This window comes from Eulemur rufifrons, chromosome 29, assembly GCF_041146395.1.
Source record: "Eulemur rufifrons isolate Redbay chromosome 29, OSU_ERuf_1, whole genome shotgun sequence".
In the NCBI taxonomy this organism is placed as follows: Eukaryota; Metazoa; Chordata; class Mammalia; order Primates; family Lemuridae; genus Eulemur; species Eulemur rufifrons.
Window position 1 is genome coordinate 47,104,193 of NC_091011.1, and position 24,844 is coordinate 47,129,036.

The 24,844-nt window shown below is 36.4% G+C and overlaps 1 protein-coding gene across 1 annotated transcript; it reads left to right on the plus strand.

The window, feature by feature from the left end:
- Positions 1-240: 240 nt before the first annotated feature.
- LRRD1 (leucine rich repeats and death domain containing 1) lies at positions 241-23,924 on the plus strand. Its single transcript, XM_069462473.1, has 5 exons — positions 241-2,124; positions 6,647-6,845; positions 20,830-20,991; positions 22,980-23,097; positions 23,738-23,924. The coding sequence occupies exons 1-5, from the start codon at positions 241-243 to the stop codon at positions 23,922-23,924; spliced, it is 2,550 nt and encodes an 849-aa protein (XP_069318574.1).
- Positions 23,925-24,844: the final 920 nt, after the last annotated feature.

Sequence of the window (24,844 nt, forward strand, 5' to 3'; positions counted from 1 at the left end):
TAAACTATCCTTAACGCAGAATCATATATAAAATTGCTTTGTTATAAAGATATTGTTTTTATATTTATTAAATTATTCCTTATAGAATAAAATAGTTGTTTTAAAATTCATTTGTAACATTCACATCTGTATTACATCTTTTCTTTTAATAACATTTATCTTGTAGGTTCAAAGAAAAAAACATGAAAATTAAAATCAATTTACAATCTTATATCAGTATAAAGCACATCAGCAAATAAGATGTCTGAACAGGAGGGTACATCAGAAGAGCTAGAGGATATCTCTAGTACATCGACAGAAGGATCTGAATCACTGTCCACAGAGGATGATACACTTCTTCAACAAACATCAAGTTTGTTAAATGAAGCTTCTGATTTCCAGGAAGAGGAACTTTCCAACCAGATTTATGAAACACATCCTGGAAAGAAAAATGAAGAACTAAAGAATAATCTTAAATTTCCTGAAACAAGCACTAGAAAGGCCAGCCTACTGCCAAAAACAGAAACTTCATCACTAACTGAGATGACTGCAGAGTATCAGGCTTTTGTTAATGCCCTATCTTATGACACAGCAGGAAAAGTTAGTCCGCAAGTCTCTAAAGAAAATCAGAAACAACTTGGTTTAGAGTCAGATAACTTTACAGTTAACCTTGAGGCAAAGGGTTTACAAGAATTCCCCAAGAACATTTTAAAAATCAAATATGTAAAATATCTATATTTAGATAAGAATCAAATCAAAACTTTTCAAGGGGCAGACTCAGGTGATGTGCTAGGACTTGAAATTCTATCCCTGCAAGAAAATGAGTTATCATCACTTCCATCTGAAATTCAATTACTTCATAACTTAAGGATATTAAATGTCAGTCACAACCAAATATCCCATATACCTAAAGAAATATCACAGCTTGGGAATATCAGGCAACTCTTTTTTAATAATAATTACATTGAGAATTTTCCTTCTGACTTAGAAAATCTTGGAAACTTGGAAATTTTAAATTTGGGTAAAAATAAGTTAAGGCATCTACCAGACACTCTGCCTAGTTTAAAAAACTTGAGGGTTCTCAATCTAGAATATAATCAGTTAACAATATTTCCTAAAGCTCTATGCTTCCTTCCAAAGTTAATTTCACTAAACCTTACTGGAAACCTGATAAGCAGTTTGCCAAAAGAAATTAAGGAACTTAAAAATTTAGAAAAACTTTTGCTGGATCACAATAAACTTACCTTTTTGGCTGTGCAAATTTTTCAATTACTCAAAATAAAAGAACTCCAACTGGCTGACAATAAATTGGAAGTTATTTCACACAAAATTGAGAATTTCAGGGAACTTAGGATTCTTATACTTGATAAAAATTTATTGAAAAATATACCAGAAAAAATTTCTTACTGTGTATTGTTGGAATGCCTCAGTCTTAGTGATAATAAGTTAACAGAACTTCCTAAAAACATCCATAAGCTTAAAAATTTAAGAAAACTCCATGTAAACAGAAATAATATGGGGAGAATAACTGAAGATATCTTACATCTTCATAATATATGCAGTCTAGAATTTTCGGGAAATATAATCACAGATGTTCCCATTGAAATAAAAAACTGCCAAAAAATAACTAAAATTGAATTGAATTATAATAAAATAATGTATTTTCCAGTGGGGCTGTGTGCTTTAGATTCTCTTTATTATTTGAGTTTCAATGGAAATTATATTTCAGAAATACCTGTGGATATATCTTTCAGTAAACAACTGCTTCATTTAGAGTTCAATGAAAACAAACTCCTCATATTTTCTGAGTACTTTTGTTCTCTTATTAATCTTGAATACCTGGATCTTGGCAAAAACCAAATAAGGAAAATTCCACCATCTATTTCTAATATGGTATCACTCCATGTACTTATTTTATGCTGTAATAAATTTGAAACTTTCCCTAGAGAATTGTGTACTTTAGAAAATTTGCAAGTACTTGATCTTTCAGAAAACCAATTACAAAAAATACCTTCAGAGATCTGTAATTTAAAAGGAATCCAGAAATTAAACTTCTCAAGCAATCAATTTATATATTTTCCTATTGAACTATGCCAACTTCAATCACTGGAGGAGCTAAATATAAGTCAGATAAATGGGAGAAAGGTAAGCGACTGATATTTTGGGCTTTGAGGGGAAGGAAGGGCTGGGAGGGAATCCGAATCTAAGCTGTAGTATAACTGCATATGTGTGTGTGTGTTTTAAACTCTGCTGGAATATTTTATCTTCTAAAAAAGTACGCTTTCCCTCCCTCCAAACATGCCTTACACAATCGCTTCTCAACACAAAAAGCTTTACAGGAAAAGATTTCATTAAAATGAAATGTAAAGCAATTAAAGCTGATAATTTTATAGATTTCCTTTTATTTCAGCTTAATTGTAAGAGGAGTTTCAAAGTTATTAATGTCATTTAAACACATTATTGAAAATTTGGAAAAGCGAGAAAAGTAAAAGTATAATCATTCCACAAGCATACCTTTGTTATACAAGTACTGGCATATGTTGATACAACTTACTTTTTGTCTTTTTTTTCCACCCTGTGTATTAATATATAGTTTTATAAACAATTATTAAAAGACTACACATTCAATTTTAAATTCTTCTATTTTCACTTATATGCATTTCTCCTTGATATAATCTCCCCAGTAACTGGTATAACCAATACATGATTTATATAACTAATCCTCTGTTGTCACGCATTTATGAATGTTGCAATTTTTCTTCATAATCATGCTGTGATGAATTTCTTCATGAATATAGCCCTTTTCATATTTTAGATTATTTCCTTAGGAAATTTTCCCTGAAGAATTGCTAGATTAGGCTGGGCGCAGTGGCTCACACCTGTAATACTAGCACTCTGGGAGGCTGAGGTGGGAGGATCACTTGAGCTCAGAAATTCGAGACTAGCCTGAGCAAGAGAGAGACCTCATCTCTACCAAAAATAGAAAAATTAGCCAGGGGCGTCCTGCTGTGTGCCTGTAGTTTTAGCTACTTGGGAGGCTGAGGCAGGAGGATCGCTTGAGCCCAGGAGTTTGAGGTTGCAGTGAGCTTGAATGATTCCAGGGCGACAGAGCAAGACTCTGTCTCAAAAAAAAAAAAAAATGCTAGATCAACAAGAATAAACATAGTTTATCATTTTATTTTACTCAAACTAAAAGAGTTGATTTTACAGAAATACTTTTTAAAAACTAAAATATTACTGATTTATATTAAGATCTTAATAAATGAATGAAAAGAACAAAGCTATTATTTGGCTACCTTTAATGATGAGCCATTATCTAAAGCAAGACTTCCAAAGTCTATAGTCCTAAAAACCCTAGTCCCATGAACTTCTGCTTAAAAAAAAAAAAAAAAAGTTTAAAAGAGGGGGCAGCATCTGTGATCAAATAGTTTTGAGAAGCACTGGGCTCTTAAAGAATCACAATGAACATTAGTTTACTAAAATCTTTGAAGAGTCCTGCACTAAAGAAACGAGTTTGTCTCTATTTAACCCATATTTCCCAAATATATTTGACCATTTCTAACTTAACACCTATTACATAATACACCTCCAGAAAGTCTACTCTAGAGAATACTTACTTAAGTAGATGAAATGAGTAATAATACATCTTACACTGCATTTAAAAAGTTGCTTTTGGCCGGGCACAGTGGCTCATGCCTGTAATCCTGGCAGTTTGGGAAGTTGAGGTGGGAGGATTGCTTGATCCCAGGAGTTTGAGGTTGCTGTGAGCTATGATGACACTGCTGCACTCTAGACTGGGCAACAGAGCAAGACCGTCTCAAAATAAATAAATAAAAATAAATAAGTAACAAGTTGCTTTTGTACTTAAAGACACTTTTTAGTTCTGTAATATAGTCAGCAATTAATTCCTTGACTGAGTCATAATTCTCTCCCTTTCACCTCCTGTATCTTAACTGTGGGCATCTCCAAGGTTGTGTCCATAACTTTCTGTTTTCTATTCACTCCTGCCTAGACCTCACCACACCTGCTGTCACTTACGCACACATGGTCCCCAAATCTACACAATGGGAGCTGATTTTGCAGCAGTGCTCTAGGATCATAGTTTCCAATTTTTGCTAGAAATTCCATGTTCTAGTCATCTGCTGTCTCCAACTCAACATAACTTCAAAATCAACTCATTTTTCTTCCAATGTAACTCCTTTCAAAACATCTCCATTTCTGTTTGTGATGCTTTCTTCAAAGCTGCCAGGCTAAAAATCATGCAATTATCTTTGTTTCTTTCCCATCATCATTTATACCTAATCTTACACCAAAATTATCTCATTTTTTTCCTCTGAAAAAGCTCTTGGATTATCTGCCTCATTTTCCAATGTCACTGTCTCCATCCTGGTCTGCAGGCATCACTTCCTTCATGCATAGAAGGTGCCAGGAGCCCACGGGCTATCATCTCTGCCTCAGTTTCCTTTCAGCAGGCCTTGTCAAAACCATCAGACCTCATTCCAGAGGATTGTTCTCAATGTATCATGCTTGCCTGTCAGGAATCCAGATTGCCTATCTACTGCCTCCTCGAAATGGGTGGTTGCCATGGGCGCTAGTCCATGTCATTGCGACATCATTTCAAAGGTCACTTGATGGAAAAAATGACTTATAAGAACTCCTCTCAAGGAAACTATCCTGGGCGCAGTGGGAGGGGTGTGATGGAATGAAAAATTACCTATTGGGTACAATGTACACTATTCAGGTGACAAGTACACTAAAAGCCCAGCTGGCATCACTATATAATTCATCCTTGTAACCAAAAACCATTTGTACCTCCAAATCTATTAAAATAAAAAATAAACTAAAGCCCAACTGAAATTTTAAAAGAAGAAGAATATCCTGTGTAGTTGAAAATATCACTTTGATAACCCCCTTGGGGTAGAGATGAAAATGTCCAAAGTATTGATTTATATAATGGCAGATGGTCACTAGTCATCTGAAGAGGAGTTGAGTTAATCACAGGGCTTTTATTTTGCTAAAGGAAGAATGGGGGGTGTTCCTTCTACAGTAGTTTTATGATCACACAGTTCTCAGACACTTCCCCTAATAAATGTTGAGCAAGCGGTAAAAGAATATTTGTTTAAATGAATGTCACATGATGGACCTGCCCACCTGTCTTGATCTGACTCTTACTTCATAGGCTTGGCTGTCAAGTTTTGCCCCAGCCTAGTTCCATGCTCCTTATCCAAGCATAGCTCCCTCTGTTTCCCATCACCTCTTTTGGTCAGCTTTTCACTGGCGATTTTCATGCATAATATTTGTTTTGCCTTAAGTGTCCTGTAACTTCTACCTGATCCTATTCATTCTTTTATTTTATTTTATTTTTGAGACAGAGTCTCACTCTGTTGCCCTGGGTAGAGTGCAATGGGGTCATTGTAGCTCACAGCAACCTCAAACTCCTGGCCTCAAGTGATCGTCCTGCCTCAGCCTCCCAAGTAGCTGGGACTACAGGCATGTGCCACCATGCCGGGCTGCTTTTTCTATTTTTAGTAGAGACAGGGTCTCACTCTTGGTCACATTGGTCTTGAACTCCTGAGCTCAAGCAATCCTCTCAATAGCCTCCCAGAGTGCTAGAATTACAGGTGTGAGCCACTGTGCCCAGCCCAATCCTGTTCATTCTTAAGAGGTTATTCAAGTTCTACTTTCTACATGAAGCTTTACTTCTCTGATTTGTACTGATGTACCTTTTCTAAACTTTCATTCACCTGTTATTACTTGTATTCCTCTTTCTGGCATAGGATTACCTGTTGCTTCATGCTGTTTCCTGATTGTTTCATATGCATGTATTTTGTTCCCTGAATTAAATCTTAATCTCCTTGAAGTTAGGGACTGTTTTTTATGCCTCCTGTATACCTGAAAGAACACTGAACACAATATCCACTACATACCTTATTGTTTGGTTATTTCTGAAGGGCCTATATATGCAAAACACTTTTGTCCCTAGAACTTCCTTTATTTTGAAGGAAGCCACTCATAATGGCTTTATTTTATTTTCTCTAAATATACATATTTCTTCTTCACTTTAACAGAGTGTTTTAATTCCTGCTATTTGCAACACTTTTTGTACTAGGAATTTTTATTTGAGGCCACGTTGCCAAACTGCATGACTCCATTATTGAACATTTATTCAAAATGCATTGTGCTTAGGACACATACACAAAAAGTGTAAAACATGCATATACATAATTTAAGAATTTAAGGAAAACACACAAGGGATGAATAAAGAGCAATGCTGATGAGAATAGGAATAAAGAGATGAAATGTGGGATGGGGTAGCTGGGAAAGACTTCAGGGAGAAGCAGCAGCCCAAGCAGGGTCAGGTTTAGGGAGAGAAGAGAGGGATAAGGAAGTGGTGAACAATGAGTGTTGGGAGAGTGAGGAAAGTGGGTGAGCAAACCACAAAGTTGAACTGGTAGCATTGGTCACAGTACTTGGATGTGGCATAGAATCCTGTGGGTTTAAGCTAGAAGGGGGAGTCAGTCACAGAGAATTTGCGACATAATGAAAATATCTCCTCTCTGAGACAAAAACAAAAAAACTCCCTCCTTTCATTTGCTGTTAGAAAAAGTTTTAGTCATGCAACTATTTATGTATTTACAAAAGTATAATTGTTCAATCTTTGTTACAGTTAACAAGACTTCCAGAAGAGCTGTCTGATATGACTCAACTTAAAGAACTTGATATCTCAAATAATGCAATCAGAGAGATTCCAAGAAATATAGGGGAATTGAGGAATTTGGTTATTTTACATGCACACAATAATCAAATAAGTTACCTTCCACCATCTTTTCTATCTTTAAATGATCTCCGGCAACTAAACCTGAGTGGTGAGTTTCAAGCATAATCAATAAGTAGAGTATAAGTGTCTGGGTTGCAAATTGTGCTGATAAGATGCAGAATGGCAGTCAACATAATGTATTACGTGCCCAGTGGAGGGAAGTGGCTTTCCTAAGTACAGAAAATGAGAGCTAAGTATTAATCTAAGGTCCAGTTCCTACCCTGAAAGAGGTTATAATCCAGCTGGGGAAGCCAAACATATTTTCATTTCTTGTCTCTCTTCTCTGCCGATACCCAGTCATTCTGGGTATTTCTTCCCTTTCGGAACCTGACCTCATCCATTCCTCTACACAGACCTATGCAACCTCAGGTCAGCATTTCTCTGCCTTCCCTTCTCTGCTGGCTCCCCCAATCCCACTCCTATATCCTACAATATTATAATACCTTACACGGTTTTTTACAAAATAAGGCACTATAATAATCAATTCAAAATAAAAGCGACATTGTAGAAAAGAAAATAAATCATGCTAAAGATATCAGAAAAGATCTCCCAAGGTACAACAAATACTAGACTATTTTTCTTAATAATTTCTATTATGAAATATTTCAAACTTGTAGAAAATACAGAAAATAATAAACACCTATGTACCTACTCCTAGATATAGGATGCTAACATTTTGTGATGTTAACATTTTGTAATATTTACTTGAGATATTTTTGATTGTTAAGAAATAAAATAGAGTTCAAACTTTTTTTGTATTTCTCCCCAAACTAGAAGTCACCACTATATCTTCATTCATCCATGTTTTAATGTGTATATATTTCTCTCTATAGAAAAGTGGTACTGTTTTGAGTTTTTTGAACTCCTGACCTCGAGCAATCCTCCCACCTCAGCCTCCCAGAGCGCTAGGATTATAGGCATGAGCCACCGTGCCCGGCCTGAGTTTTTTAATCTTATTATTCTATCATATTATACAGATCACTCTGTAACTGGCATTTCACATTCATTATATTTCTAAAATCATTCTATGTTAATCATTCCATAGATAGACCTAGTTCATTTATTTTAAGTGGCATATAACACTCAATTATATGGTTAAACAATAATCAACCCATTATCCTGTTGATAGACAATTAGGTTGTTTCTAATTTATTTGCTATTATAAACATCCTTGTACATGTTTCTGGTATACAAGTGCTTGAATTTCTCCAGGGCATAAAGCTATAAGCAGAATTGCTAGATCAGAGCATGTGTACATCTTTAACTTCACCAGATTTTGACAAATTGATTTCCATAGTGGTTGTATCAGCTAACCACATGAACAGTTGTCTTTATGGGATTATGTTTATGTTTTTCATTTGGAAGTAGATTTTATAAACAGAGCTCCACATCTGATTAAATTTAGAGGATTTCCAGATTAAAAACAAAGCTCATCTTTTTTGCTACAATAAATATTAATACTAGCAGTACAGTAAACCTACATTAATGTACCAATAGTTAGATATAATGTGTCAACAGAAAAAAAAGCCAAACTCTGTAAAATAATTTAAAGAGATTTATTCTGAGCCAAATTTGAGGATCATGACCAGGAGCCACGCCCAAGAGACCTTGAGCAAGTGGATTCGCTGTAGCTGGGTTACAGTTTGGTTTTATACATTTCAGGGAGACAGGGGTTACAGGTAAAGTCATAAATCAATACATGGGAGGCATACATTGGTTTGGCCCGAAAAGGTGGGCCATCTGGAAGCAGGAGTGGGAGTGGGGCTTACAGGTTATAGGTAGGTTTAAAGATTCTTTGGCTTGTAATTGACTAAAGACATGAAACTTTGTCTAAAGGCTTGGAATGTTTTAACATAGTTGCTGTTTATCAGAGATAAGCCACCGGACATATACTTGTTGTGTAAATTGAGGACCTGTAGGTTTGTCTCGCACACCCTTAGGCCTGTTAATGGGTTACAAAGGATGTCCCCAAGAAGGTAGGGGGCATGATAAGATATGTCTGACCTCCTTCCTCCTGGCAGGCAATTTAGTTTTAGGATATTCCTTTTGGCCACGAGGGGGCCCATTTAGTCAACCGGTGGGGGGGGGGGGTGAGCATTAAAATTTTATTTTAGTTCACAAATGCAATTGGCATTTGTCTCCTGAACCCCAAAATTCCCAGTAAACTAGCTATGCAGGTATGTTTTGGTTATTTCTTAGCCATTTCATTCACAATAACTTGCAATAAGTGGCAATAAGTCAACCCTACAATTGATGTTTTTAGTTTCATTTGTGTTATGGTAAAGTTTTACCATATTTTAAGGGAGGTTATCTATTTTGTCCAAGTGTACAACATACTCCATTTACCTGCTATAGCTGCATTAAAAAAAAAAAAAAAAGCTTACTGGAGCCTCCTGGCCTACTGGAGAATAAAAATACCAATTGGAAGCATAGTTCTCTGGAGGTGTTCTAGTACAGTATCGAGACAGAATGGGGAGGGACATCATATATTTTTTCTGCAAGCTTAGCCAGTTCTCTGTTAGTTTCCATCAGAATGAGAAAATATTAAAACCCACTGTATCAGTCAGGGTCTAATCAGAAGATAGAAAACACATGTAGTTAATGACTAAGTAAATTATTATTTACTATATAACTGGAAGGATTAAAAGAGGACTCTAAGGCAATTACACAGGTAGCAATAGCAGGAAACAATAACTACCCCTATGGCTGAGAAAATAAAATAAAAAGTTGGAATTACTAAAATTTAGAAGCTTGGAGGAGGGGCCAGCAGTTGTCTGAGATAGGAGCACTGTTTGGCTGATGCTGCTTTCTCTGAGCTTGGGGGTGGGAGGGTGGAACAGAGAATGATAAAGCCAGTTCTACAAGTGTTAGGAATGAATGCAAACTGCATTCAGCTATTGCTATGGGAAGGCTCTGCTGCTGGTGGGGTGAAAGAGTTGTTGTGGTGACACAGGAAATACCAGTGGGGAAGCCCACAGGGATGGTGTTGTAGCTAAGACACAATAGCTGAACAACTGGCATACCCACAGTCACCAGGTCTTATTGCTGGATTTATGTGATGAAGAGCACAGGATTTGAAGGTAGAAGGGCTTGAGTTCATGCCTTGTCGTGTAATCTGTTTCCTCCATTGTAGCAGCAGCTTTTCGCTCCTGAGCCCAGTAGCAAAGCAATAATTACTCGAAACACACAGTGAACCGTGAAACCAAATTCTGAAGGAGAAAATGGCCTCCCCAGCTAAATTCCTTCCCGTAGTTCTTTCCAAGGACACGTGCAAAAGTCCAGGGCCATTTGCTAATTTCTTTAACTACATCCATAGGGGTCAGCTGTTGTCAGCTGACCTTTGCACACAGCAAACAGCACCTTTGGGCAGGTGTTTTTGACTGTCCGTTCATTCACCCTGCTCACATTCTTTCCACCCATCCACCCTTCCTTCTAGGCCCAGCCTTCACACTCCATTTATAAAATGAAGCTAACAGGAAAACCCATGCCATATATTCAGTTTGAGAACTGAACGAGACTTTAAAAGCAGATACCACACTGCGAACATATTATTCAAACAAAAGACATTTATATAGTCTTGTGAATTAACCCCCTCTGTCACTAACTGTAGGGAATTTAGGAAAATAAGATCTCTGAACCTCAGTTTCTTCATATGCAAGACAGGCATGATATAACTTGTTTGTTCATAGAGTTGTTCAGGAATGCAATTAGATACAATTTGGGAAAATATTTTAACAAATGTGAGGCATTATACCAATGAAAGTGATTGAGAAATGAATACCTTTCTTTTCTCGTAGTGTGGGCTTTGGAGTTGAATAGACCATTAGCTCCATCATGCACCAGGAAGCTTTTTGTTTTTGCTTTCTTTTTTAATGTTAAACTTCTATTTCCTAATCTGCACATAGGAATTATAATATGCCAATCTTAACGTCAAAACATTTTAACACTATGTATTCTAGAAGTTTTATAGTTTCATGTCTTACATTTAGGTTTTCAATCCATTGTTAGTTGATTTTTGTGTATGGGATAAGATAAGGGTCTAGTATCTTTCTTTTGCATGTGAATATCCAGTTTGCCCAGCAACATTTGTTGAAGAGACTATTATTTTCCCATGGAGTAATCTTGGTATCCTTGTTGAAGATTATTTAACCATATATGGGTAGATTTATTTCTGGGCTGTCTATGCTGTTCCACTGGCCTGTATGTTTGTCTTCATGCCAGTAACATATTGTTTTAATTACTGTAGCTTTGTAATGTCTTGAAGTCAGGAAGTGTGAGGCCTCCAGTTTTGTTCTTTTTTCTCAAGATTATTATGGCTATTTGGAGTCTTTTGTGTTTCCATATACATTTTAGGATTGTTTTTCTATTTCTGCAAAAGATGCCATTAGATTTTGACAGGGACTGCATTGAATCTGTAGATTGCTTTGGGTAGTATGAACATATTAACAATATGGTCTTCCAATCCATGAACATGAGATATCTTTCCAGTTATTCATGCCTTCTTTAATTTCTTTCAAAAATGTTTTGTAGTTTTCAGCACACAAATCTTTTACCTCCTTGGTTAAGTTTATTCCTAAGCATTTTATTCTTTATGATATTATTGCAAATGGGATTATTGTCTTAATTATCTTTTTGGATTATTTGTTGTTACTGTATCTGATTTTTGTATGTTGATTTTGTATTGTGCAAAATTTGTTAAATTCATTTATTAGTTCTAACAGCTTTTTTTTTTTTAACTCTTTCAGGTTTTCTACATTTAAGATCCTGTCATCAGAGATAATTTTACTTCTTCCTTTCTGATTTAGATGCTTTTTATTTCTTTTTCTCACCTAATTACTTTGGCTAAGACTCTCAGTACTGTGTGAACAGAAATGGTGAGAATGGGGATCCTTGCATTGTTCCAGATGTTACAGAAAAAGCTTTGTTTTCCACCTTGAGAATGATGCTAACTGTGGGCTTTTAATTTATGGGCTTTATTATGTTGAAGTAATTTCCTTCTATTCCTAATTTCTTGAGTGTTTTTATCATGAAAGAGTGTTGAATTTGTCAAATGCTTTTTCTGCATCTATTGAGATGGTCATGTAATTTTTATCCTTCATTCTAATAGTGTGTGTCACATTGATTGATTTTTGTATGCTGAACCATCCTTGTATCCCAGGGATAAATCCCCCTTGGTCATGGTATATGATCCTTTTAAAGTGCTGTTGAATTCAGTTTGCTAGTATTTTCTTAAGGATTTTTGCATCTAGATTCATTAGAGATATTGGCCTACCATTTTGTTTTCTTATAGTGTCTTTGTCTGGTCTGGGTATTAGGATACTGCTGGCCTAACAAAATGAGTTGGGAAGTGTTTCCTCATCATTTTTTTGGGAAGAGTTTGAGGATTAGCATTAATTCTTCTTTAAATGTTTGGTGGAATTCTCCAATGAAGCCATTTAGTCCTGGGCTTTTCTTTGTTATCTGGAGTTGGAACATTGGTGCATTCTAAACCATTTTCCCACCAGGCGCAGTGGCTCACACCTGTAATCCTAGCACTCTGGGAGGCTGAAGTGGGAGGATCGCTTGAGGTCAGGAGTTCAAGACCAGCCTGAGCAAGAGCAAGACCTCATCTCTACTAAAAATAGAAAAAAATTAGCTGGGCAACTAAAAAATAGAAACAAAAAATTAGCTGGGCGTGGTGGCAAGCGCCTGTAGTCAAGCCCCTGTAGTCCCAGCTACTCGGGGGGCTGAGCCAGAAGGATCACTTGAGCTCGGGAGTTTGAGGTTGCTGTGAGATAGGCTGATGCCATGGCACTCATTCTCGCCCAGGCAATAAAGCAAGACTCTGTCTGACAAAAAACAAATGAACAAACAAACAAACAAACAAACACATTTTCCTTCCTCCAGCAACTGCTAGGTTAGTCTTTCACAGTTATTGTTGTTGCAAGGCCATTGATTTTACAGTTTACCATGGATTTGTGAAGAAGGGAGGGGAAATAACACAAGTTAAAATGCTATAAAAGCTCATTATTTTTGCCAAAATTCAGTGATTTTTAAGAAAATAAATGTTCCTCAGATTGTTTTGAGCCTTTGGTTAATTCCCAGAATTCGAAAAATTTTCATTTTGACAACTTTTGCCAGTGTTCTCATTGCTTTTATGGAGGAGCAGATTTTTGGAAGTCCTTACTCTGCCATTCTGGACGTGCCTCTCCTCTATTTTGCCTTCATTCTTAAAGTATACTTTCAGTTAATGTATACTCTATATTGACATTCAGTTTATTTTACCCTATTGATTCTATCATTCTACTGTCTGCTGGCTTTCATTATTAATGTTGGGAATCAACTGTCAGTCTAATTCACTAATTAGAAGTTAGTCAGTTTTTTAACAGCTTAGACTACCCACTATCAATGTTCTCCAACAGACTGGTACATTTGTTACAATTGATGAACCTATTTGACACATTATTATCACTCAAAGTCCATAGTTTATAGTAGGGTTCACTGTTAGTGTTGTACATTCTATGAGTTTGAGCAAATATGTAATGATATGTATCCAACATTACAGTATTATACAGAGCATTCTCACTGCCCTAACAGTCTTCTGTGCTCTGCCTATTCATCCCTCACCCCAGCCCCTGCCAATCACCGATGTTTTACTATCTCCATACTTTTGCCTTTTCCAGAATGTCATATAGTTGGAATCATACAGTATATAGCATTTTCAGATGGGCATTTTTTCCACTTAGAAATATGCATTTCAATTTCCTCCATGTCTTTTCATGGCTCAATAATTCATTTATTTTTAGTGCTGAGTAATAATCCCTTGTCTGGAAGTACCACAATTTATGCATTCATCTTCTGAAGGATATCTTGGTTGTTTCCAAATTATGTCTATTATTAATAAAGCTGCTATAAACATCCACGTGCAGGTTTCTGTGTGGACATAAGTTTTCAACTCCTTTGAGTAAATACTAAAGAATGTGGTTTCTGGATCATATGGTAAGAGTATGTTTAATTTTGCAAGAAACTCACAAGCTGTCTTCCAAAGTGGCTGTACTATTTTGCATTCTCCCCAGAAATGAATGAGTTCTGGTTTCTCCACATCCTCATCAGCATGCAGTATTGTTAGTGTTCCAGATTTTGGCCATTCTAATAAGTATATAGTGTTATCTCATTGTTGCTTTAATTTGCATTTCCCTGATGACATATGATGTGGAGCATCCTTTCATATTTTTGTTTGCCATCAGTATATATCTTCTCTGGTGAAGTGTCTGTTAAAGTATTTGTCATTTTTAATCAGGTTGTTTGTTTTCTTACTATTGCGTTTTAAGTGTACTTTTTGTGTTTTGGATAAAAGTCCTTAATCAGATATGTCTTTTGCAAATATTGAGGTCCTGTTTTTGGATATTTGTGGATTTAGCCTGTGTTGCTGTAAGTAGATTTATTTTTATTTAAGACTCTTTGCTTCTTGTTTTTTTTTTCTTTTTCTTTTTTCTTTGAATCAGAGTCTCATTATGTTGCCCAGGCTAGTCTCAAACTCCTGGTCTCAAGTGATCCTTGCACCTTGGCCTTCCAAAATGCTGGGACTACAGACATGAGCCACCATGTCCAACCTCTTCTTGGCTTTTGTTCGGTTTCCTGAATCTGTAGATTGATGTGTTTCAAGTATTCCGGAAAATTCCAAGGCATTATCTCTTCCAATATTGCTTGTATCCCGTTCTCTTATCTGCTTGGAACTCTGGTTAAATATGTTAGACCTAAGTAATCCTAAGTATTTTATTCTTTTTGATTCTATTGTAAATGGAATTGTTTCTTAATTTCCTTTTTTTTTTTTTTTTTTTTGAGACAGAGTCTTGCTTTGTTGCCCAGGCTAGAGTGAGTGCCGTGGCATCAGCCTAGCTCACAGCAACCTCAAACTCCTGGGCTTAAGCGATCCTACTGCCTCAGCCTCCTGAGTAGCTGGGACTACAGGCATGTGCCACCATGCCCGGCTAATTTTTCCTATATATATTTTTAGTTGGCCAGATAATTTCTTTCTATTTTTAGTAGAGATGGGATCTCACTCTTGCTCAAGCTGGTCTCGAACTCCTGACCTCGAGCGATCCACCCGCCTCGGCCTCCCAGAGTGCTAGGATTACAGGCATTAGCCACTGTGCCAGGCCTTAATTTCCTTTTTGGATTGTTTTAGTGTATAGAAATATAACTGATTTTTGTATGTTGATTTTGTATCCTGTTACTTTGCTGAATCCATTTATTTATGCTAATGGATTTGTGTGTGTGTGTGTGTGTGTGTGTGTGTGTGTATGGGAAACCAACAAAACACAAAGAAAGAAAAGAGGAACAAAAGAATTACAGGGCAGTGTATATCTTTAAATGTCGTTACAACTACCACCAGGAAAGCAGCTCTGGCCTGAGTGGGGGTAGCAAAATAAAGATCAGCCTTTGTGTTAGTCACTCAGGGAACCACAAGACAGGTCAACATTCACAAACACAGCATTTTGAGAACAAAGTTCATATTAGCCCTCTGGCACCAGCAAGCAGCAGTAGGAATATGTGCTGCCCTTCCTATTGCTGCTGCCATGGTGGGAAATTGGGGATGGTGGGCAGGTGAGGGAAAAGCCATGGTACACTCCTACCAAAAATCTGCTGCCTTTTTTTATCACTGAACATTGCTGTAAGATTTAGATTAAATTTCAGAGTTATTAAAAAGTTGATTCTGTCTTTTCCAATTTATTATTGTTTCAGTGGAGACCGATTTCTTTGAGGCACTCTACTTTGCATTTTTCATGACATCTCTCTTAGGTGTGGGTTTTTTAAAATATGTTTATACTCTTGAATTTCACTGAACTTCTTGTCCATGTATTTTACCAAATTTGGGGATTTTTCAACCATTATTTCTTTTCTTTTCTTTTTTTCTTTTTTGAGACAGAGTCTCACTCTGTTGCCTGGGCTACAGTGAGTGCCGTGGCATCAGCCTAGCTCACAGCAACCTCAAACTCCTGGGCTCAAGCCTTCCTTCTGCCTCAGCCTCCTGAGTAGCTGGGACTACAGGCATGTGCCACCATGCCCAGCTAATTTTTTCTATATATATTTTTAGCTGTCCATATAATTTCTTTCTATTTTTAGTAGAGACAGTGTCTCGCTCTTGCTCAAATGAGACATAAATAAGTGGAGAGCTATATAGTGTTCATAAATTGGAAGACTCAATATTGTTAATATGTGAGTTCTCTCAAAGTTTATCTCTAAATTCAACTAAATTCCAATTAAAATCCCAGAAGAGTTTTTTTATTTTAGAAAACAATGAAGTAATTCTAAAATTTATATAAGAAGTCAAAGAAACTAGAATGACTGGAATGATTTTGAAAAAGTTGAATGAGTCACACAGCCTGATTTCAAGACGTATGCAAATCGTCTGTAGTACAGTGTAGTTGTAGTACTTGCAAACAACAGACATAAAGATCGATGGAACAGAATAGAGTCTATAAATAGACCTACTATTTGGTCCATTGATTTTTGTCAAATATACAAAGTTACAGTAGTTCTCCCTTATTCACAGTTTTGATTTCCATGTTTCAGTTATCTGTAGTCAACTGTGGTCTGAAAATATTTAAATGGAAAATTGTTTCTAAGCCAGTAATTTTATGGTATGAGAATTTTATCTCAATAAAAATAATAAGAAAAAAAAGAAAATTGTTTCTAGAAACAATTCTTTTTTTTTTTTTTTTTGAGACAGAGTCTCACTCTGTTGCCCGGGCTAGAGTGAGTGCCGTGGCGTTAGCCTAGCTCACAGCAACCTCAAAATCCTGAGCTCAAGCGATCCTCCTGTCTCAGCCTCCCGAGTAGCTGGGACTACAGGCATGCACTACCATGCCCGGCTAATTTTTTCTATATATATTTTTAGCTGTCCATATAATTTCTTTCTATTTTTAGTAGAGATGGGGTCTTGCTCTTGCTCAGGCTGGTCTCGAACTCCTGAGCTCAAACGATCCCCCCACCTCGGCCTCCCAGAGTGCTAGGATTACAGGCGTGAGCCACCGCGCCCGGCCCTAAACAATTCTTAAGTTTTAAATTGTACACCATTCTGAGTAGCATGATGAAATCTCAGGCCACCTCACCTGACATGTGAATCATCCCTTTGTCCATCACGTCCACGCTGCATGTGCTTAGTTGAGGTCTTAGTTATCAGGTTGACTGTTGCAGTATAGCAGTCGTTGTGTTCAAGTTACCCTTATTTTATTTAATAATGGCCCCAAAGCAAAAGAGTAGTGATACTGGCAACTTGGATATGCCAAAGAGAAGTTAAAAAGTTCTTCCTTTAAGTAAGAAGGTGAAAGTTCCCAATTTAATAGGGAAAAAAATCATATGCTGAGGTTGCTAAGATCTATGCTAAGGACATACTTTAGGACAAATCTTCTATCCACAAACCTGTGAAGGAGGAAAAAGAAATTTGTGCTAGTTTTGCTGTTGCACCTCAAACTGCAAAAATTTTGCCCAAAGTGTGGATAAATGTTTAGTTTAGATGGAAAAGGCATTCAATTTGTGGGTGGAAGACAAAAACAGAAAAGTGTTCTGATTAACAGCAATCAAGTTTGGTACTATCTGTGGTTTCAGGCATTCACTAGGGGGTCTTGGAATACATCCTCTGTGGATAAAGGGAAACTACTGTAATTCAGTGGAGAAAGGATAGTATTTTCAACAAATATTGCTGGAACAACTGGATGTCCAAAAGCCAAAAGAAAACAAAAGAAAAACAAACAACCACTATACAGCTTTGATCTCACACACTGTGTATAAAAAAACTAACTCAAAATGAATCACTGAACTAAATGTAAAAACTAAAACTATGACCCTTTTACATAAGAACAAAAAAGACAAATCTTTGCAACCTTGGCAAAGATTTCTTAAATACACCAAAATCACAATCCACAAATAAAAGTAATTTATAAATTGGATTTCATTAAAATTAGAAACTTCTGCTCTTCTAAAGGTATTTGTAAGAGAATAAAAAGAAAGGCCACACACTAGAAGAAAATATTTGCTTAATATATTTTTTTAAAACCCTGAAAACAAAATTATGATGTAAGCTCAATAAAAATTTGCATAAATTTTGAACATAATTTATAAAAGTGTATATGAATGGCAAATAAGCACAAGAAAAATGTTCAATATCATCAGTTGTTAGAGAAATGCAAATTAACTATACAATGAGCTATTAGAATAGCTAAAATTAAAATCAGCCAATACCAAAAGCTATTGAAATGTGGAGTAACTGCAACTCTGATACAGTAATAGGAGAGCTGCAAAATGGTACAACCACTTTGGAAAACAGTTTGGTAGTTTCTCATAAAGTTATATATACACTTACCCATCAATCTTACTTCAACTCCACTTTTAAGTGGGGAAAAAAACTTATATTTGAATGCAAATTTATAGAGTGGCTTTATTCATAATCACCCAAACTGGAAACTCTGAAAATGTTCTTTATCTAGTGAATAGACAGATTATTTACATCTATATAATGGAATAGTTTTCATTAATAAAAAAGAACAAACTGTTTATACACACAACACTGATGTATCTCAAATGCTAAGTGAAAGATGCCAGATCTCTAAAGACGTTCTACTGTGATTTATAACACATATAGGTTATACATATGTGTGTGTAAATATATATAATTCTAGGTTTATAATACATATATATTTTATACACACACATACACACTCCCAGAAGCAATGAGCAAGACTAGTACCTGGATCTTGGTTTCTAAATACCATTTTTCACTAAAAGGAACCAGATTTCTTTATTTATATTTATAAATAATAGAACTGTAAAATATATAAATTTATATATAAGTATATATATAAATTTATATGTATAAATTTATAAATATATATAAATTTATAAAATGTATATAAATTTATAAATAATGGCAAACTTTAGGCCTCTCTAAAGATTACAAATTCTTTGTTACCACAGTTTTACTTTTTTTTTTTTTCTTGAGACAGAGTCTCACTCTATTGCCCGGGCTAGAGTGCCGTGGCATCAGCCTAGCTCACAGCAACCTCAAACTCCTGGGCTCAAGCGATTCTACTGCCTCAGCCTCCCGAGTAGCTGGGACTACAGGCATGCACCACCCTGCCCAGCTAATTTTTTTCTCTATATATTTTTAGTTGGCCAGATAATTTCTTTCTATTTTTAGTAGAGATGGGGTCTCACTCTTGCTCAGGCTGGTATTGAACTCCTGACCTCAAGCGATCCTCCCGCCTCGGCCTCCCAGCGTGCTAGGATTACAGGCATGAGCTACCGCACCTGGCCCACAGTTTTATTTTTTATGTTAGGTTTATTTATTTATTTATTTATTTTTTGAGACAGAGTCTCACTCTGTTGCCCAGGCTAGAGTGAGTGCCGTGGTGTTAGCCTAGCTCACAGCAACCTCAAACTCCTGAGCTCAAGCGATCCTCCTGTCTCAGCCTCCCGAGTAGCTGGGACTACAGGCATGCACCACCATGCCTGGCTAATTTTTTTTTTTTGTATATATATTTTTAGCTGTCCATATAATTTCTTTCTATTTTTAGTAGAGATGGGGTCTCGCTCTTGCTCAGGCTGGTCTCGAACTCCTGAGCTCAAATGATCCGCCCACCTTGGCCTCCCAGAGTGCTAGGATTACAGGCGTGAGCCACCGCGCCCGGCCTATGTTAGGTTTATATTGGATTAGGATGGCATTGAAAAAAATCACATTCAGGGAGGTAGAACTTAATCCTCACTCCCCTTTGAAGGTAGCTTTGATTTAGTGACTCACTTTCGGAGAATAGAGTATGGATAGGAAAAAAATCGTAACATCATATTGGAGAAACCAGACAGACACTACATTAGCCAAGGGACTGAGGTTAACATCACCAGGTACCCGTGAAGTGATGTGATGAGGGCACTTCACCTCTGTGGTAGTCTTTCCAAAAACCCATAACCGCAGTCTAAACATGAGAAAACATATCAGACAAATTCGAATTATGGTATATTGCACAAAATTCCTAACCAGTACTTCTCAAAATTGTTAAGGTCATGAAAACGAGGGGAGACTGAGAAACTGTCAAAGCCTAGAGGAGACTAAGCAGACCTCTAACTATATGCAATGGTATCCTGTAGTGGATCCTGGAACAGAAAAAGGACATTACTAGAAAAACTAATGAATCCAAAAAAGTCTAGAGTTTAGTTAATAGTAATGTACCAATGTTGGTTTCTTATTTTTTTCTTTTCTTAACTTTAGTTCCATAATAGATTACCGATGTTGATTTCTTAGAGTGAACAAATGTAATATGACAATGTGAGATAACATTAGGAGAAACTGAAACTAAGTGAGGAGTATACAGGGACTTGCTATAATCTCCGCAATTTTCTGTAAATTTAAATAAATTTAAATTTAAATTATTTAAAAGTTATTTAAAACCTGATTTTTTAGCTGGGCATGGTGGTGTATGCCTGTAGTCCCAGCTACTTGAGAAGCTGAGGCTGGAGGATTGTTTGAGCCCAGAAGTTCAAGGCTGCAGTGAGCTATGATGATGCCACTGCACTCCAGTCTGGGTGACAAAGTGAGATTCTGTCTCCAAAAAAAATAAAACCCCAAAAAATTGACTTCCAAAAAAATCAGGAGCAGTAGTGCATGCCTGTAATCCCAGTTACTCAGGAGGCTGAGGCAGGAGGATTGCTTGAGCCCAGGAGTTCAAGGCCAGCCTGGGCAAAGTAGAAAGACCCTATCCTTAAAAAATTTAAAAAAAAATTTACCATCACAACTACTTTGTAAAGTCCTTTGTATATTAAAAGAGGATGAAGTCCTGTTTCATTTTGCCATCCCTAGGAGAGAAAGGAACCACATCTCTGTTCCTATACACCCTTGTTTTTACTCCTAGCATATGGACAGCAGTAAGAATTTCTTACTTGCATTGTGAAGATCCTTTGGTACTTTGTCAGCAAAACATGGTAGATTCCCCATACATACTTGTTATTTGTCTCCACAGTTTTATAGAAAGGTATAATTCAATTATAATTTTTTCTAATAGGAAATAATCTGACAGCTCTGCCTAGTGCTATCTACAATCTGTCTTCACTGAAGGAGATATATTTGGATGACAACCCTTTGCTGAGACCTCCAATGGAAATCTGTAAAGCAAAACAATTGTATACTATTATACACTATCTACAGAGGGCAGATGAAAGAGATGGTAGGTGATGAGTGATTGACTATATTACAAGTCATTTTGTGATGTCATCTATAAATTAAAAGATAGTTTGCTTTAATTGGAGGCTTTCAATCTGGCAGAGATATTAAAATATTTATCATCTTTCTTTTCAAAGGTTAGTTTATTTTGATAATTCAGACTACTTAATTCAAGTCCACAAAAATTGAGCCACCGAAAGCAGGCAAATCCAAGTGGAGGGGTGGGCTGCTTCCTACCCCTGGGCCTTAATGCCCTTCAATAGGTGTTTCATTGTGGTTGTGGCCAGGCTCAGAGAATCCACACTTGGATTTCTTTGTCAGTTCTGATCTATTTTACCAGATGTTGTTGTTCTAAAAGACATATTTGGCCTTGAAGGAAGTCTACAGATCTTTCCACTGATGCCAGTCAGTTTTGGGCCCACTGTGACCATCTATCTGAATTCCTTGGACAATCTTCATCCCTTTTGTCCTTACACTCTCTGTTGTATGTCTCTGTTTCTGAGAGCAGGCTCATTTTCTTTAAATGTCCTTCTATTGGATTAGATGGAGACTAGTATCTCCAGACCTCTGAGAGAGAAGCTTCACTGTCCAATTCTTTCCTTTGGTCTGGGTTCCCAACAATTAGGCTTTTCCCTAGGACTCTGATTTTGCCACTTATCATCACTACTCAGTGAATCCAGATTTTGGTCCTCCAATTTAATGCAATAGACGGATAAGTATTGATTCAAATTTGGGGAAATGGAATATCCAAAACCGTCCTCCCAAAATCATTCTGTCATGTCTTGTCTACATAATCAGGAGCTTGTACCAGCATTATCTAAGACTGTAGTAAGATAAGTGACTAAAAATGCACAGTCCTTTGTAAGCCACAATCTACATCCATATACATGGCTACTATTTAGAAGCTTTTGCAAGACTTGGGCTTTATTGATTGAAGTAACCTAAGAGATAAAATTAAAAGTCTTCTTTAACTTGCTGTCTTCTTTAACTTGCTGTGCAAGCTGATTGCACTAATTATTAAAAGAGAACTTTTATTGTAACTCTGTTTCTACAAAATAAAAGTTTTAGTGGTTTTCAAGGAAAGTATTCTGTTAGGTACAATACTTTAGAGAAAGGCTTTAAAGTTACATGATTGAAACTCCTTGCTAAAATTCTGTCCTCAAGTTCCTGAGGAAGAGGGATTCATGTGGTTCTAGCCCCTATGGGGAAAGTGCAATAGGCAATGACAATAGATCAAAGTCAATGAAAACAAGATAATCCCAGCCATTTGTCTCCTTTCTCTATCCCCGAGGAGCCTTCATACTGCAGATTTGGCACCTAGTGAAGGTGGGGAGAAGTCAGCACGGCAGATGTGTTTATTCTGCAATTAACAAATAACACAGAGTCCTTTCTTAAGGTGTTACTTAGGGGATTAGAAGTTTTATTTATATCATTAGCGTGCAATCTAGTCTGAGGGAGTGTGTGTAAAATTTTTAAAAAGTGACCAGAACATATTTGAGATGATCATGGGGGGTGAGAGATCTCTAGTTCTTGAAAATTCTCAATCATATCTTGGTCAACAAAAAAATGGACCTATTCCAAATTAGCTGGTAGCTTAAAAAAAAAAAAAAATCTAAAAAGCACCAATTCATAAAATTGTTGCCCACATTCTAAAAAAAAAAAAAAAAAAAAAAACCAGACAAAAGAGAGCCGGAATTGAAGGAAGGAGTCAAATTTATTTCAAATCTTGAAAGAATTATAGTGCTTGGAAATCACTTTGAGGTTGCTTATAATATTCTTTTAAATAGCCATTTTAAGTGTAGCATTTTTCATATTTTAGAAGAAATGCAACAAGTGGTTCAAATTTCAGTTCATATTTTACATCTATATTATTTTCAATTTTACCTGCTATATACATTTGATAGAAGCACAGAAGAAAGCTAGATATAATATTAACTCAAATTAGAGTATCTTTTTCAAAAGAGATAACTTTTCTTTTATATTCAAATACAGAGAAAATCTTAGAGAAGATATTCAAGATAGTTGCCAACAATATCACTGAAATAAATTTTGAATTTTTGTGTAAAAAACTAAACCTGAAAAACTCACAAAATGATACAGCTACAAAGGGGTATGTATGAATACAACATTTGGCACAAGTTTATTCTCATATTCTGATTTATATCATATTGGTATCACATGGTTTTGAAACATTCATATTAACATAAACTCTAATTTTCTGTAGAAGACCGATTTTAGTTTATTACATATTTGCGATCCATGTTGGGAAGCCATACAGCATAATAAAGGGCAAGAGCTCTGAGGACAAACTGTTTGGCTTTTAATCCCGGCTGGCTTTGTGACCTCGAGCAAGTCCTTTAACTTCTCTGTGCCTCATGTTCTTCGCAAGTAAAATGGATGCCCTTACCTAAGAGGGTTGTCGTGAGAATCAAGTGAGATCAAGCTATGAAGCATATAGTACAGTAGTGATAATGTACTGGTTTGTAGTAACTAATCCACAACTATATATTGAGGTCTTAAGAATTGAATTGTTGATTTTCTAAAGGAAACAAGAAATGTGATGGAGCTAGCATTCACTTTCTATAGGCCAAGCTCTGTGCCAAACTTTTATATAGATTCTCTTCACCAATTAATTTCATCCTCACTTCAGTGTGGTAAATTGGTTTGAAAACCTAGATATACAATATTGAAGTAGTAAAAACAATGTTCTTAATTGGTAATTCAAGCAATTATTATTTTAAAATTTTCAGCACTGTTTCATTAAGTGAGAGAGTTCACCAAGCTCTTGTTATATGGAAAAAAGAAAGTAACAACTTGTCATTAACTGCTGCTGCTTCAGAAGACCAACTAATTCGGGCACTAACCATGATAGGAGCATATGAAATTATGGACAAAATAACAGCTTTAAATCTTTTTACACGGACGATTAAATTCTAACCAGTGGATCAATAAAAACTGAAAACTTAAATGATGCATTTATATACTTGAACCATCTCACTTCACTTTATCATATAAGAGAATTGCATATCACATCTCCTTTCATGCATTCCAAAGTGGTGACGGTTTTATAACTACCACGCTAGTGTTATCAGGATAAGATATTATAGACACTATTTTGCATATTTATTCTGTTGCCTTGTAATGATGACATTGAATTTGAAAATAATTTCATTTAAAAATTTCTGTTATATAATGCTTTTATACAACCCAAGATTTATAGATAATAATGTTATTAGTGATTTTCATTGGAGTTAGAAAGCAGAACAGTTCCTTTTTAGATGCTGGCTTGAAAACAGCTCCTCCCTAGAGGAGCTTGGAGGCCCAGTAGGAGGTTCTAACAGTAAGGGAAGCTCCCATAGTGAATTTAGTATCCTCTGGTAAGAGTAAAGATAAGGCTGCTATGACCTTTAAATCGGCAGGCCATCCTGCAATTGTGGGGTCCAATTTCTTTGATAAATAGGCCTCTGGTTGTAGCTGTGCCCCCCAAAGCTGTGTTAACACCCCCTGAACTATTCCCTGTCTCTCATGGACATATAAAAAGAAGGTTCTCTTAGGGTGTGGTAGGCCCAGGGCCAGGCTTGGAGTAAAGCCTTTTCAATGTCTAATCAGCCTGTTTTTGTTCAGGCCCCCAAATTAGAGGTTTCTTATCAGTATTTCCTTTTAGGCTTTTATATAGGGGCTTAGCCAGAAGCCCATAATTAGATATCCAAATTTGTCAAAACTCCATAAGCCCCAGAAAATAGCACAGAAGGGGCCAAGTGGTGGGTTGAGGCAGATAAACTATGGCCTAGATGTACTCCAGGGACAGCTCTCATTTTCCCAGGGTGAGAATAAGCCTCCAGTAGTTTACCTTAGGT